The sequence below is a fragment of the Chaetura pelagica genome, unplaced genomic scaffold (assembly GCF_000747805.2).
Source record: "Chaetura pelagica isolate M959 unplaced genomic scaffold, ChaPel_1.0 scaffold283, whole genome shotgun sequence".
Lineage (NCBI taxonomy): Eukaryota > Metazoa > Chordata > Aves > Apodiformes > Apodidae > Chaetura > Chaetura pelagica.
In genome coordinates this window covers 1,181,647-1,197,945 of record NW_009952688.1, presented here as the reverse complement: position 1 = coordinate 1,197,945, position 16,299 = coordinate 1,181,647, and the positions used below count along the sequence as shown (strand labels likewise).

The 16,299-nt window shown below is 39.0% G+C and overlaps 1 protein-coding gene across 1 annotated transcript in view; it reads right to left on the bottom strand.

Annotated features, from left to right (window-relative positions):
- LOC104385369 (ubiquitin-associated protein 2-like) overlaps nt 1-16,299 on the bottom strand; it is a gene marked incomplete at its 3' end in the record, with an annotated part of 53,254 nt that overhangs the window by 19,633 nt on the left and 17,322 nt on the right. The window contains exons 6-8 of the mRNA XM_009993811.1: nt 12,561-12,615; nt 11,300-11,403; nt 5,229-5,281 (exon numbers count right to left, since the gene is read on the bottom strand). Of these exons, the coding sequence (XP_009992113.1) occupies nt 5,229-5,281; nt 11,300-11,403; nt 12,561-12,615 (212 nt within the window). The remainder of the gene's footprint in view (nt 1-5,228; nt 5,282-11,299; nt 11,404-12,560; nt 12,616-16,299) is intronic.

The window sequence follows — 16,299 nt, the reverse complement described above, 5'->3', positions numbered from 1 at the left end:
AAACACTCAGAATGTGACATTTGAATACAGCTCTTCCAGGAAACTAAGCATTTTTAATTGTATATGTTGCTAGCAGTCCAGTTTAAAGAACATAATGGATGTGAGCCAATTTCATCTTCCATCCCACATCCTAGTGAAAGCACGTATATCCCTGAACACTATCATCTGACTGGGATTCTCCTCTGAAGCACTGTTGATTTAAGCACGATGCAGAAGAGCTGACTGCAAACAACCACGTACCACTCAGAAGCTAAGTTCAAATGTTTCATGTACTCCCCTAGCACCCACTTGTTTGCAACAAACTGTGTCATGAAAACAATGAGTACCACCAAAATTCCTACCTTCTTTTGCTGACAATACAACATGATTTCAGTCTCATCCTTCTGGAACACACCTCTGTCTTATGCACAATGCTGCCTGCCCTCAACTCTATGCACTGACCAAAACTAAGAAAGAAGATTCAGCTCTACCATAATTTCAATTAAGAGTCTACTTCTCTCTTGTTCAGCCCCCTCCTCACTGCATGTGTTATTTTTGCACAATGGGTACTGTACTTTTTGTAGTGTTATGAGATTCCTGCCTTATGTGGCACAAGGAGGACAGCTAATTGCACGAGCAGCAGCCTATGTTCTGCAGTCCCTTGGTTAAATATTAAATTATCTGTAATGTCAACAGTTTCTTACACTCACATAATCCAGGGTAAGATTAACTGTGATCAAAACACTGATGAATCCTGAAAACTAAGCAAATCAGGGAGCCTAAGGATGTTTGTGACAACACAGAAGCATGCTTGACATAGGAGTGAGGAAAACTGCTCTTCAAGTGAACTGGCATGCAAAACTGAAGTCTCCAGCTACCAGCTCAGCTACACTGTAGCACACGCTACACTCTGTGGCAAACTCACGGCCACATGCTCCAATCAAGCACTTAATTCAAATGCCCGCTGAGACTATAGCATTTGTCAAAATACGTACTTCGTGCAGCGGGAGCTGAAAGTTGTGTTTTTGCAGATATATTAAGTATTTCTTAGAAGTAGTATTATTGGCTCCTACCAAAGTTATTCATGCTCACAAATATTTCACTGAGACTCCAGCATTTTCCCAGGACTGAATGAATGGTCACGAACCATTTGCAAACATCTGCCTCACAAGGGTATTTCCTCCATCTGCAGTGAAATGTCTGGGCTTTTCAGCTCCTGTTCCTATGATAAAAATCATTCTCCAATCACCAAACAAGCAACATATTTAACAACTAACTACCAGCTGCTATGGCCAGTTGATAGGTGAGGAGAACAGGAAAATAATACTCCAGCATCCCTATAAAAACATGAACAAATAAAAAATAACAAAATCTTATTACTGTTTTGATATGATGCACTGAAGATAAAGAAAATAAAAGAAGTTTTCATGCTGCTTCCCAAAACACTCTTTTTTCTATTTTCTACTAAAACCCACTTTTTTTTCCTTTTTTTTTAAAGTGTTGCTGTTATTTAAAATATAACCTAAGACTACCAGTATCATAGAGAAAATGTTTGCCTTCTTCCACTTTCCAATAATTTGTATGTATTCTATTTCTCCCCTTCTGATAGCTTCTGCAGTTAAACTTTACTTGGTAGAGTTAGGCTACTGTTGGATTCTGATCTTTTCCAACCAAAACAATTCTGTGATTCATTTTCATTAGCCAGGAGAATATAATTGCAATTTTAACATGAAAAACCATCTACAGCACCTTAAGATTTGTCTGGTCCTTCATTGTCCACATCCTGAAGATCCCTCTAACAAAATACAAACTCCTGTTTTCACTGCAACTCACTACTAAAGGTAAGTAACAGACAGGACTACTAGATCAGAAAAATCTAACCCTTCTATTGTCAAACAACATTAAATTTCACTCACATTTAAACAAAAAGTTCTTCAGAAAAACACTTGGTCTTTATCTGCAGATAGCAAATCACAGAATCACCAAGGCTGGAAGAGACCTTTAAGATCATCAAGTTCAGCCTATGACCAACATGACCACATCAGCTAGACCATGGCACTAAGTGCCACATCCAGCCTTCCCTTGAACACATCCAGGGATGGTGCCTGCATCACTTCCCTGGAAGTCCATTCCAATATCTAATCACCTTCCCTGTGAGGAAGTACTTCCTAATATCCAACCTAAACCTCCCCTGGAGCAGTTTGAGACCATGCCCTCTTGTCTTGTTGCTAGTTGCCTGGAAAAAGAGCCCAGCCCCCACCTGACTACAACCTGCCTTCATTTCAGGTAGTTAAAAGAAAGTGAGAAGATCCCTCCTGAGTCTCCTCCAGGCTAAACAACCCCAGCTCCCTCAGCCTATCCCTATAAGACTTTCCCTCTAGTCCCTTCACCAGCCTCGTTGCTCTCCTCTGGACCTGCACCAGCACCTCAATATCCTTCTTGAAGTGAGGGACCCAGAACTGGACACAGGACTCAAGGTGAGGCCTCACCAGTGCTAAGTACAGAGGGAGAATGACATCCCTTCTCCTGCTGGCCTGCTTGTATTCCTGATACAAGCCAGGATGCCATTGGCCTTCTGGGCCACCTGGGCACATGCTGGCTCATGTTTAACCAGTTATCAACCAGTACTCCCAAGTCCCTCTCTGCTAGGCTGCTTTCCAGCCACTCTTCTGTAACCCTGACTGCGGTTATTCTGGCCAAAATGCAGGACTCTGCACTTGGTCTTGTTGAATTTCATGCCATTGGCCTTAGCCCATTGACTCAGCCTGTCCAGGTCCTCCTGCAGCTTCTTCCTACCCTCCAGCAGATCAACACCAGCCTCTTTGGTTGTTTTAATCGTTAGACATGCTGCTAGAATTGTTTACTATACTTTTAAATGCACAGCTCCATTTTCTAGTCACAGGTTCATATTATGCCTTTGTCAGATAGACTGTAACCAGAGCCCACTATATGCAATAAGGTAATTTTTTTCAGGTTCAGTAAACTAAAAATCTCACTCTCAAGGACCTCTTCTATCAGTAAATAATTTTCAGCTGTTCTCCACAATTTTTATTTTGTAAAAGCAACGAATATTTGGATGCAGGACTTCATCAGCAAGTTCAGTAGAGTCTACATAAACATTAATAAAAAATTATGAAGAGACAGGGAAGAGTGCCTACAAACAAAAAATTACCATAGCCTTTTTTTTTTATGTCACAGCATCAGCCCTTTAGGAGATCATGCTGAGCTGTTGTTTTTTTTTATTGTCCAATGCAATCCTGAAAATTTTTCTGTTACTGCTTTTCAGAAAACAGCCCCTTGTTTTGGAGGTATGCCTTTATTCCCATAAAACAAATGGCCCCTTGGCTATATGAAACCATTTTTCATTTGAACAGGTCAAGTCTAGCAGAGGTCCAGATTTCTCTGCATGTCTTTTAATTGTTGTGCCAATAATTTTTAAATCTCCCATGTATTTTATTCAGTAGTGACTTTATTTTTACTTCAAAATCACTGATAAAGACATTAGATGGCATCCAGCCTAGGACTGGATTCCTTTACAGTCCTCTGAGAAATGCCCACTTTCTATAAGGGTCCTCCTGTTAAATATTTACTTGCCAAAATTTGCAAGGCAGAATTTAATCCACTTAATGTGTGTTGAGATAGCATGTAATTATTTTTAGAACAAAATATGTATATCAAATCTCTTACAAGGACATACTCTACCTTCACAGCTAACTTACAATTTACTTAAGAGACCAACATCAGATTTATTTGGAGTGGACCTATTTTCCATACAAGTACACTGAATGGCGCATGCTGTATACTTAAGCTTCTGGGTTTTTTTACATCAGATGAATCCATTTTTCCATTATATCTTCCCCAGGCATGTTCTGGGATAACGTGTAGACATCTTGCCATCTCGAGAGGTCCCTTCCAACCCCCCTAACATTCTGTGATTTCGTTCACTCTTTCTGAAGTGACAAGGAACAACTTTCTCCTACGTTACATGGATCTTCCCAGGATTCTAAAATTAATTAAAGTTAACAACAGGCTAGAGATTTCTGCTTCTAAGACTCATCTCCAAATTACTCACATTTAATTATTAATTAAAAAAAAAAATAAAATCCACCCCTAGTCAGAATGGCTCACAAACCCTCCCATTCCACAAACGCTGTATTGTACCATCATCAAACAGGGGTGAGTAATGAGGACAGAAATCATCACCGTTCTTAGTCTACCTCTAGCAAATAGAGGATTAAATAATAGTCGTTTAAAAAATTATGCCAGCTTTTGATGGCAGTAACTGATACTGAAAACCTAAGAGTTTTAGAAGTTTCTTCGAATTTTCCCAAAAGACAAGAGACCTCTCATCAGGTAAGGACAGAGTTTTCGTATCTGTCATATGCAACATCCACACATTTGTAGGGTCAACACTGACATGCCACACATGACACAAGGAGGCAAAAAGGGTAACAGTCTCTTAACTCTTATGAAAATAAACTCAAATTACTGGATATTTCTATAAAAGATGGAAAACTTCTTAAAAGCTAAGCTTTCTTTTCCATATTTCTTGCTACCTCATTTGTCTGCTTAAGCTTTAATACAGTAACTGAAAACTTAAAATCACAAATGCAATTTTCACAAACACCAAATATTTTACAGACATGAAGACAACTTTTGCCTGAAAATGAATGAGAACCAAAATTGCTGTAGTACTTTAGACAATACATCATGAAGAAATATCAGGAGTGAAGCAATTAAGTGCTAACTTCAGCATACTACTAGCTCCTATTTTTAATATTATGAACATAAAGTAGTCTATATGGAATAATTACAGATTTTAAACAAAAGGTATCAAATAAACAGTCTGAAGTTGAGAGAAAGCTTCAACACCTAATTACATAAAAGTTTTGTGATAATATGGTTTTAAATCTCTACACAATAGTAGAGGGAAGTATGCAGTTAATACCCACCAGCATTGAGCAGGGGAGAGCTATAATTCACAAATATTTAATTTTGTATAAAACCTTAAATTGTATTATCTATGTATTGTCCATCCAGCAAATTAAATTAAAATGTCTTCATCCAATTTTATTTAAAATATAAGCCTAAGTATATTTTTTTTAATAGGAATTAGAAGAAATACAGTAAGAAGTACCATTGCACGCATACAGCAAAGAATTATTTTGAACATTTAGTTTTTGAAGGCAATACAGAAAACTCTGGAAAGGGTGAATAATCAATCAGCCTATCCAATAAGGTGAACTTACATCTTCATTCCAGTCTTCTGCTGTCCATTCTTCTATTGAGTTTTTCCATGCTCCTATTGTAATTTGTGAAAGGAAAGAAAACAGTTATGAGCTAAAAGCACAATGTCATACTTCAACCCTTCTGCTTTACAAGCAATCTTTTTTTCATTATTAATAGAACACAAAGCAAAGAGATGGTGGTTGGAAACATGGGGAGCTCTAGAAAATTGGTGTGCAGATTTAAAATTTCAGGACGTGGCAGGGTTTTTCCCCTCTTTAATTTCTCATTTCAGGAATTACTTAGCTATTAGGATACGTGACACAATTTGCACAAACACATCTGTCACCAGTGATTAATCCCAAATATTGGAGAAACTTCCTTCTGTGTCCCTCAACAACAGCAAGAGGTTACTCAGCCATCCCATGGGATCTCCCAGTTTCATGCACAAGTTCATACAGAGCCTGAACAAGCAGTAACATCTGCTCCAACATCCGTGATGCTACTTTCAACAAATTCAAATTCCAGACTCAAGCTAGGCTTTCGGAGGCTCCTTTCCAATCTGTCAACTGTCTCCTCAGGGTAGAACAACCCCAGTCCCTTCCCAATAGAGCAATTCTATTTTAAATCATATATAATTCCTATAATGGCAGCAGAAGAGTCAATAGCTTCCACTGTAGCTGCAAAATGCTTCTTCCCATAACTTGCAGCAGAGTTTGTCTGGTGAACACCGGAGCACAGCGTGCAGTCCGCAGCATTTGGCAATGAGAAAACTGTAGGAAACAATCCTACAGGTGCAAAAACCTCGTCCCTTCCATAGGAGGCAGCAGGCACAGACATGTGAGAGCAATAAATGGACTGAAGGCCTTGCCTACCAGCTTAAGAATTGGGAAGGTTATCCCAGCAACAACATAAGCATTCATTTGAACAACACAACCACAAGCGAAGAAAACATGGGCAGTAAAGCTCCCGATACCATCACCTTTGATCAAGTACAAAAGCAAACAAACTACTGCTTTAATCACCTCCTTAACTAGGAACTCTCTGAGAGACATTCCTCCAGAAGCAAGCCCCATGAAGATAGCATCAAATACAGTCTGCACTAATGCCATCACTACAGCAGTGCATTTTTCAGTACACTGTTACAAAGCACAGCCCTGGGCAGAGGAAGGTCAGAGGACACTAGTGCAGGGAGGTGAACAGGCCTACCACAAAAATACACACACAGTGCCAAGAAGAAAGGGGGTTTATACCTTAGAATCCAAAATTATTTGGCAGGTCCTGAGCAAGGTAACATCCACTCTGTGTTGGCTCTGTGGAGCAATACAGAGTTGCCTGAAACGTCTCATGCTCGCATTTTACTGAATAGTCCCTAACCAGGAGGTTTGTACATGCAGCAAAATAACTAATAATCATATCTGAGCACAGCAAAATTACTAGAGTAATCCACACGTTCCCACAGAAATTCTGTAAAGAAGGAAAAGCCCAATGAGCTGCTGTTCTTAGAGAAACTGTATTTTCTTTCCCTTCCCCTGGCCAGCACAGGATCCCCTCTTGTAGTATTTATTCTTTTAATTATTACTTGTATTTGCCTTGCTTGTATTACCTCGAATCAGTAAGAGCAAAGCCTGCCTCTTTAGAGGACAAACCTGCTGCTGGTGCCAGAACTCTAACAGCAGACCTCAGAGTCTGCTAAAGCAAACACAAAACACACATTCACCTGTTCCTTCTACTTAAGAACATGATACTGTGCATTTACACTTTTAAAATTACTTTTAAACTTTTAAAACACTTAAAAACTTTTAAAACACTTCTATTATTTACTCAAGCTGCTAAGTTTATTACATTCTACCTTCTCAACTCAGTGCCTCCAGCCTCAGTTATTTCACTGTTCTTTACATCAAATCCAGTTTGCCAACACCTTTCTCCTCTTCATGGGATTCTCAGTCTGATCTTACCACAACCACACCAGTTTCATTTTAGTCCAAAATTTACCTTGGTATTATTGTAACTCCATAGATCTGATCCTCTTCCCAACCTTTACCCCCCAGCCTTACAAAGCATCACAATTTTTGAGTTCTGTTTTCCACTGAAGTTATGGTTTGTGTTCCAGTGGCTATTTGTGACCCTTTCCTGCTTCTCTTCTTAACAAGTTCATTTTTTAGAAGTTATAAAGCAAATAAAAAGTACACAATATGTTTTTCCTAAGTCTTCGGCTATTTTCCTCACTTACTGACACACTACTTGATTTTTTTTTTTCCTCTTTTTTGAGTAATCAGCCATAGGTATTAGCCCCAAAATGATTTTATTTTGGTGTATCCCAAACTTGTGTACTAATTCTTCCCTTCTGGATTACATTCATATTCTAGAAAGACCTGAAGGTTTCCTTAAAATGCCCCTTCTGACAACAGTCAAAAAAACCCCCAAACATCAACTATCTTCTAACTTCCCAGCTACACAGCTCCTTTCCCTCCCCTCACAGTTACACTACAATTTTTTTTTTCTTGTCATTCTTCAGTCATTTAAGGTGGTCCATGGCTAAAATAATGAAGGCTGTTTTTCTGATAAATTTATGAAAATCTGTCAAAGATGACATATCAGCAAGTTACCAGAATATAGTATCATTTTTCTAACCTACTTTGAGAAGTGATCACCACCAAAATAACTTATTTACAAAAAATGTTGTGATCTGTCACTTGGGCGCTCCTACTGCCTTGTGCATTACAAAAAAGAGACTGAACACTCAGCATGCCTTTAAGAAAATATCAATCACACTGTTCAAGTTAATTCTCCTTTCCATGAGGATTGGTCATTTTGTTTCATCAGTCCCTTCTCTTTGTCCTTCAGTTGCACATTACTTCTATAAAAATCTGGATGCAGGGAAACTGAAGCTGAATTATTTGGAGTAAAATTCACTTAAATATTGTAAACTATTAAAGATTTGTTCTGTACTCTCTTCTTATTTCAAACAACAACTCAAAATTTAATCTCCACCAGACAGCTCTTCTGTAGGATTACATCATGGTGCACCTAAAAACAACTTTTATTCAGGCTAATCAGTTCCTCTGGCACCCGCAACAAGTCAGGTCAAGAGGTTCTACAACCATTTCAGGACATGTATGGGGGCACACACATTTTGGAAAAAAAAGTTTATTTCTTTTCAATTGAAAATGTTGGGTTTGATTATTTCCCAGCACTGGCTTAAAGAGAGAATATCTAGGAAACACTCAGCACTCCACAGAGTTTGCATTTGTGTGATGTCTTCAGAAAACATTTTGATAAGCAAACTGTTTTTTGTTCTCCAGGTAGTTGCCCAGTCATCTCCTTTTTAATGTGATTGCAGATAAAAGACACTAATTTGCTAAGTAGGTAGTTCGGGCTAATTTTGTTTTCTTTCTTTCTTTTAGATGCAAGAAGAAATGAGTAATTAGGAATAAAGAGAGGGATTTCCATCCCGTCCTTCTTCTGTGTATAGCCTTACCAACACTCTTCACTAGCACACTGCAGCCTTTATGGATTTTCATACATGTGCATCACCCTCAGGAACCATGTGGAGCTCCTAAAGATGTGAATTTACTAATTACTGGGACTGTTCATTTCTAACACAGCACCCTAAATTAAGGAAAAATAATAATAGTAAAAAAGCCACCAACTGAAAACAGATATTAACACAACAAATCACCAGCTCAACTTTGTACAACCTGCTTCAAACCCCACACGCTACTTTGTCCCTCTTCTGCTACTTCCACCTTTCTTCCCAGGACTCTCTTCTGCTTTGGCACAAAGACACCAGCTGCAGCCTCTTCTAATAATCCTCAACATGCTTTTCAACATGAGGTTTAAAGTGCTTCCAACTTGGACAAAACTAAAGGATTTATTTCAGCTTGTCCAAAGAATAATTTACAGTGCCTTTTCCATTTGCACTGAAAGTAAATTAAGTTGCCAGCAAAAAGATACTTAGCTCACAAAAAGAACATTCTCTGTTGACTAGTTTACATTTCCACCAATCAAATTTTTTTGTAGGAACCTCCCACACTGACACTCATTCATAGCCCTAGGAGCCACTAATCTGATGAGGCCAGAGAAAATACCCAAACACCTTCTTCATACCACCTTCTCCATACCATGCTCCCTTGATTTCCATACATGCCTTAAGTTGCACTACTGAAGTTCAGTGCAATTTTTGGTGACAGGTGCACACAGTCTAACGGCAAAAACGCACTTGGGATTCAAAACCAAGTTCCATAGGTCAACTAGCACACTTTGAACCTCCACCAATGTTTGCTCAGCAGCAAACCCCTTATGTAGACACACCCATACCCTCAAGGGACCTGTTTACCCACACCACTCCTACTCCTAGGCAGAATTCTTCCTGTTACTGAAGACTGAGGAGATGCCTACAAGAGGGAACAGAGGTTGCCATACGGGAGACACAGAAAGGCTACCCAGAGTTGAAAAGGAGGGTCACAAAACATTCAAGCTCACTTGGGAAAAGGAGCACAAGTCAAAGTCATTTGTAAGCAGCCTTACATTTGCATTCATTAACAACTAACCAGTAAATTTTCTACCTCTGATTGTTCCATCACGTCATTCTTGTATGACTTTCTTCAGTCAATTAGCCTTATTGCTTCTGCAATACTTAAGACAACACACCCTGCCCTCTGCTACCATATAGCAAACAAGAGTGTCAGTATTCCTCAGGGAATTTTCTAGTTATTGGGTGTCCTTCTAAAACATTATCTCAAACTTATTTGAAAAACTAACATGAGTGAAAGTAAAAGGTGCATTTCTGTTAGCACTACAGCACTAAGTAATTTCAAAAGTGATTGCTTGGAAAGATGACATATTTATCAAAGAGCAGCCTTTCAATAACCACTAATATACTCAGGGCCACTCTCCAATACAGGACTAAGAAGGCACTCAGAGTGACAAGACAGCTGCCTAATAAGCCCTCATAAACTTTAAGCCTCTTATGGTCTCCTGTAGAAAACAACTTGTATGAAGTTTTGAAAGCTGCATCTCCAGTGGCTCAGAGCACAGCAGAACTCAACGGAGCACTCCCTGGCCCCCATGATCAGCCCTGCTTCCACACATGACACAGGGGTTGATGAAAAATCATTCAAGCAGGTTTCAGGAATTAAGAGATCAGAAAAGCTTCCCTTTGTTGGGGTTAAAAAAACCAAAACAACAACCCTCCTATTGCTCAGTGGTTCCCAAGTGCGGACAATAACGTACATGACTTTCTCCACTCTGGTTTCCTTTGTCTTCGTCACCTGTCATGGACTATGGGAAGCAGCAAGCTATCCCATTTTCCCAGTCACAGCTGAGGAGGTCAAACTCTTCATTTCTATGAGACCACTGTAAAGACGTTCCTTTCCAAATTATGTCTGTGCTTTGCCTTTAGCCAGGTATGCATACTTCACACTTGAAACTTCATCGTTGCCTCCGTCTTTGGACAGGGAGACAGCTCTTTTGGCTCCAAATCAAGTACCTATTCTTGCTTTAGTTAGTAATTCTTCAAGTTGGAAAATCTTGGAACTCTGCTCCATCCCAGAAACTCACATCCTTACACTTCTGCATTGTAGAGGTGTGGCTTCCAAAGCCATCCCAGTGTCACTGACTGGATTTTTATTTGTAAACAGCTTTTCTTTTACTTTTTTTCTTCTCCTCTGATATTCACACACTCTTCTCCAAAGCCTGTGGACCAATCCGTTTTAGTAGGACTTACACTCCTTAACTACATTAGGTGAGCTCTTAAGCAGTACTTAAGATATCTACGGAGTTCTTCACTTACAAGGTTCTTCTAATAACTTCCAACTTCCACTTCTAACTCTTCCAATCCCTTTTTCTCTCAAGGGACTGTTACTACTAAAACAAAAAAAAACCCTGCACATTGCCCTTCCTTTATTCTAACCAGAGAGTCACTCAGTCTACAGCATGTGCTCTGCAGTTAAGCTATAAAAATGAAATATGCCATCCATGTGAGATATGCTCACATTTTCAGAAGTTAACTGAACCCTAACAGAATGGTTGTTTTGACTGCAATTTGCTACAGGTCTTCATTCCAATCCTTCCACTTCTTGAAGCATCTTACCAGTTCCATCATCTGCATCATTCTGACCAGTCTCCCAAATCTCTGATTTTGTCCCAAAGCCATCAGTGGCAGAAGACTCCGTATAGTCTGCAGGGTTAAATGTCCTAGAGTTTTAAGAGTTAAGAAATGGAAGAGAACACATGGGTCATTCATTGAACACAAGTGCCACAATTTTTAACTGAAGTTGTATTAGATTTAACATCTCAATCTCCACATAATTTAACTTGATAGTTTTGGTTTCAAGAGAAATTTCTCCTCTATGAGTGGATAGAGACAAAAAAGGGAAAAAAAAAGAGAAAAAAAGTGGAGACTGGGAAAAAAAAAAATACTGAAACTGAACCAAAACAATTCCTGAAAAAAAGGAGTTAACAGCATACCTACTCCTCCCAGACTCATAAATCATTAGTTTATATGCACAACAATAAGCTGACAGTTTCTCAGCAGGTGGCTGACTGATGAGAAACCAGTATCATGTCCTTTCAGAGCACCAGATCTGCGCAGGACAGGAGTCAGAACATCAGTAAAAGTATTTCAGAATGCTCTCCTGACACCAGTGCCAAAACACACAGATGCAGCTAAAAGGTGAAAAGGGATTATTGAAGAAAAATGCCTTTTCAGTTTCTGATCTACAAGCATGAACAAGAAGGATTATTAGAATGAGCCTTCTGTTCACCATAACATCACTGACATGCCATTAGAGGAAAACATTGAGTGAAAGTAGTGGTGGCTACACTTCTATGAAGCAAGTTATTCGAGTAAATCTGAGAACAAACTTCCGAGCTGCTGAGTAACTCCTTTTGATTCCATTTTAGGGTCCATGAGCACCCAAACAGCTAAAGCATGAAAGCTCAAGAACAGCAACGACTTTATAATTGCTAGATTTCCAGGTTTCATATAAAACTTGCACTTTCTACACTGAAATAGATCTATTTTCAAGTTGATCTAAGACTATGTGCACCACACAGAACATCCAGCCTCCAAGGTACCCTGCGGCTGCTACTGATAGGTACAAATGGGTTCTCCAAGTCTGAGATACTAACATTGACTGAGCATACATCAGGTTTGCATAGGCGTGTCTCGTTAGAAATACTGGTTCAAGACAAAAATAATCCATTAATCATCTAACAGACTTGTGAACTTTTGCATCCATATTGGTTTATCAAATATACAGCAATATTGATAAATAGAGTGGCAACACGGAAAATTTATATTGCCACTAAGTTTGATCCTTGCCAAAATCTGTGCTCTGCATGTTTCTTACCCCATGCCTTGGGCTGAAAACCTCCCCGCTCCTCTCCCTCTGCCACGTCCAAACCCTAGGAGAGAAAACACCATTTAACAGCAACAGCAGAGGAGCCGCAAATCACTAGTCTGTCACATCAGAAAATACTGTGGTTGAAGAAGAAAACTACCATCAAGTTAAATATCATTTACTTTCCAAACATCCTCACTGGAGAATTTGTTTCCCTAACACATGCAAGTAAGTCACAGCTCATCTAAGACTACACATTTCAGTAGGAATTGCAATTCTCTGCTATCCTTTCTGTATCTAGTGTAGTAGCTTCAGATGCCAAGAAAAAGCCTTACCTAAAGACTCATTTAATGAGACTGCTATTGCCAAATCACTAGACATTATTCAAAATTTTATCACTGCTTTCTCATTCTTGCCTAAGATGCTCTAGAACCCCAGCCTCCTTGCATACCCTTATCTCTCAATAAATTCCCTGTCACCCTCTGTGAGGAGAAAGTTTAAATGCTCCATTTGTTTTCTTACCTGACTCAACCCACCTGTCCACCCCTGTGCTTTTGCCAACCTACAACCACACATTCCTTCTCTGCTTCCCCCTTAAATGATAGTTACTGATATGAACATAACCCAATTTGAATCACTCAGTTTCCTTGTTATCACCCAACAAGAACATTCATTTGTATTTCAAAAAGAAAAAATACTTTTTGTCTTCAATTTTGATTACTAGCCTCAGTTACGAGCTTCTTGATACAGTAAATGGCTTTATTTTTGTATGTTGCACAGTGCCAAGAAAAAAATATGTATTACACCACCATCTATAAAGCACATATGTATGCAAACTGTTAGAAACAATTTCTTACAGTAACTTATTTCTACACACTTTTTTTTTTCCTTTTTAGGACTTCAGCGTCTGAGGTTTTTCCAGTTTGTTGAGGAAGAATGAATATTATTTTGTGTTACAAGAATGGAAATAGGTCAAGAGATTCAGACTGAGAATAAATATGTTTAATGACAAAATTATGCAGTAATTTTAAGTCACCAAGCAACTACAAATTTATGGGAGTGCAAAAGTTCTAATTCTAAGTCACCAACACACTGCTTGTCCAAAAATCAGAATTACCCTGATTGAAGTTGGATCAAAATTACCCTTTATTGTCAACAGACTACTTAAACTGAGTAAGAGCAGTAACTCCAGGACATGGAAAAAACAGCTTTGGAAGTTCCTGTTTTAATTACTTTCCTTTCCGCCTTCCCTCACCACTCATTCTTCCCCTTGTCCTAGTTCACTGTCCAAATATTAAAAGACACTTCTGGAACCTCTAAAATGTCTACTACCTACATTTTCAAGGACTATTTAAAAGCAACAAAATAGCAGGATAGCTCTATCCATATTCTGATGAAGAGTTTACCCATACCTTATAACAAGATGATAACTGCTAGCTACAGAAGAGCCATGGAAATCTGCAGAGAAAAGATTCCCATCCAGCAGCAAACAGTTTTGGTGGGGCAACACAGAAAAACCGAAGGCCTATTACATGTACATTTTCCCCTCTTTGCTCTCTTTTCACAATCAGTTGGAGACAAGACAGACACTGGTTAAAAAAGAAGTAACAACAGCTGTAACTCAGCAACTGCCATCCCTCTTCACCAAGGCCACAAGCGAAGCTGTGCTCTTCACTTTGCCATAAACAACCGTGCTCCAGACCCTGCGTAGCCAACTCATTGCACCTCAACCTCTAAATCTCCTTGCTCAATCTTCCTATTCTACTACTCTTGTCTACTTTGCCTACCTAAAATCCAGGAAGTTGTTCCATGGCATAATGAGGTCAGAGGCTCTTTGATGTACCAAAGTCAGTGCTCTCCGTATTATCTTTCTACCCACAAAATAGTAGAGCCAGCTACATAAGTTTACTTGGGGAAACTGTACGTGCCATCTGTGTAATAAAAGTACTTCCTATGGCTACCAATGCAGGATGAAACACCATTTAACAATGATGCACAGAAGAGAGGGCAACAGGTTTTTTGACAAGCTCAGCCAGAAAACTGATCGGGAGCTACAAATCACAGAAACAGTCAAGCGTAAAAATGTTTGAGGCAGACACTAGGTACAGAGAGATTAGCTGGAATTGAGAAGAGTGAAATCTCCACAGTATCCCAAGTGCAAAAGCCTGAAAGAATAACCTTAACATATTACAGAGAAGACAAAGCTTTAGGAAGCAAGATATATGTAAGATGTCGTACCAACACAGATGCAATAAACAGCTGGCTAAAATCAGCATTAAGAACGTCTAACCATTTCAGAAATTGCTAGAAAGAAACCACGCTGATCCTGAAGTTCAATGGTCAGCCCTAGACTACCAGCTAGCAAAGCTTGTTTTCTACCAAATCACTTTGGAAGTCAATTCTGAACTTAAATTTCAAGTGGACTCTCTTAACTTCATTAAGCTTTGTCTGTGCTTTCTGTTAAAACTGAAATAAAAGTTTAATCAACAAATGCAACAAAAAGCATTCTAATACAGACAAAAGAGAAGCATCAAACCAGTGGACTTCCAGAAAACACTAAACTCAAAGCTAGAAAAGGCACTTATGAAGAACTAATTCAGAATACGGGACAGTGAGTACTGTCCACTGAAAAAGCATCCTAACTTGGACAAGGAATCTCACACAACATGGTCACTCATGTAAGATGCCAATGGGAAGGGATGATATTCTCTTTGACACAACCCTATTACTAATATAGTCTTAATTTCTCATCATAAGAAAATTACGTCTCTCAGCTGCCAAAATTAAAATATGGCCTTAAAACAATTAGAAGGCACAGTCTTCTAACACAGAGAAGTTAGTCATGGATGAAGGACAGTGAGGTATATGCAAACTTCTGATGCTTTTCAACAGTGACTAGAAGGTCAGTAAGCAAACAGGGCTTCACACCACAGTTCAGAGCAGGGACCCAAATTCTGAACATGCAGTCCCACAGTAATGTAAACCCACTGAAATCAGAACTACTACAGCCGAAGTCTTCCTCACCAATGAGTCCTGCTCTCTTTCCCATCCTGATACTTTTGCACGTACTAGTGCATGAGTGCAAAACCACTGTCAGAAATCAAAACTATTAGTTCACTTCCAGTCCTTTTCTTGTTAAATGCCAGAAAACTAGTCACCTTTACAGCACAATAAGACACAAAAAAAATCTCTTGTCCCCAGCTACCAAGCTACCTGTCCCCTTCTTCCTTTTTTATCTTGGTTAAACTTAAAACAACCCTCTAACACAGTTCAAATGCACCAGGAGACAGACAGGACCAATTCCTCCTAGCAGTAATGCCAGTTTATGCTGTTAACACAAGAAGTACAGCTGTGACACTACTCTAAAAAGATGTGTGTACATGGTTTAGATTGCAACTGTCAATATTTACAAAGTTCACAACCAGCAATTCTCGTATCAACATTTTTATCTACCCATGAAAAGAGAAAAAGTAACTTGGCAATAGCTCAAGAAATCTTACAGTCTAAAGCAATAGATTTTTGCACCATTTTCTTACAGCCAATCAGTGTGTGGAGCACAAAAGCAAGTGACAGACATCAGGCAAATAACAAAATTACTACCCTGTCTCATACAAACCCTAATAACATTTCTTCACATTCCTTTACACTTGAATCTACAAACAAGCTAAAGTATCAAGTCAGCATTGCTTACTCCAGGAAAACAGAACTGAGGAACTACACCTAAAATTAATTCTGATCAACATTCCTG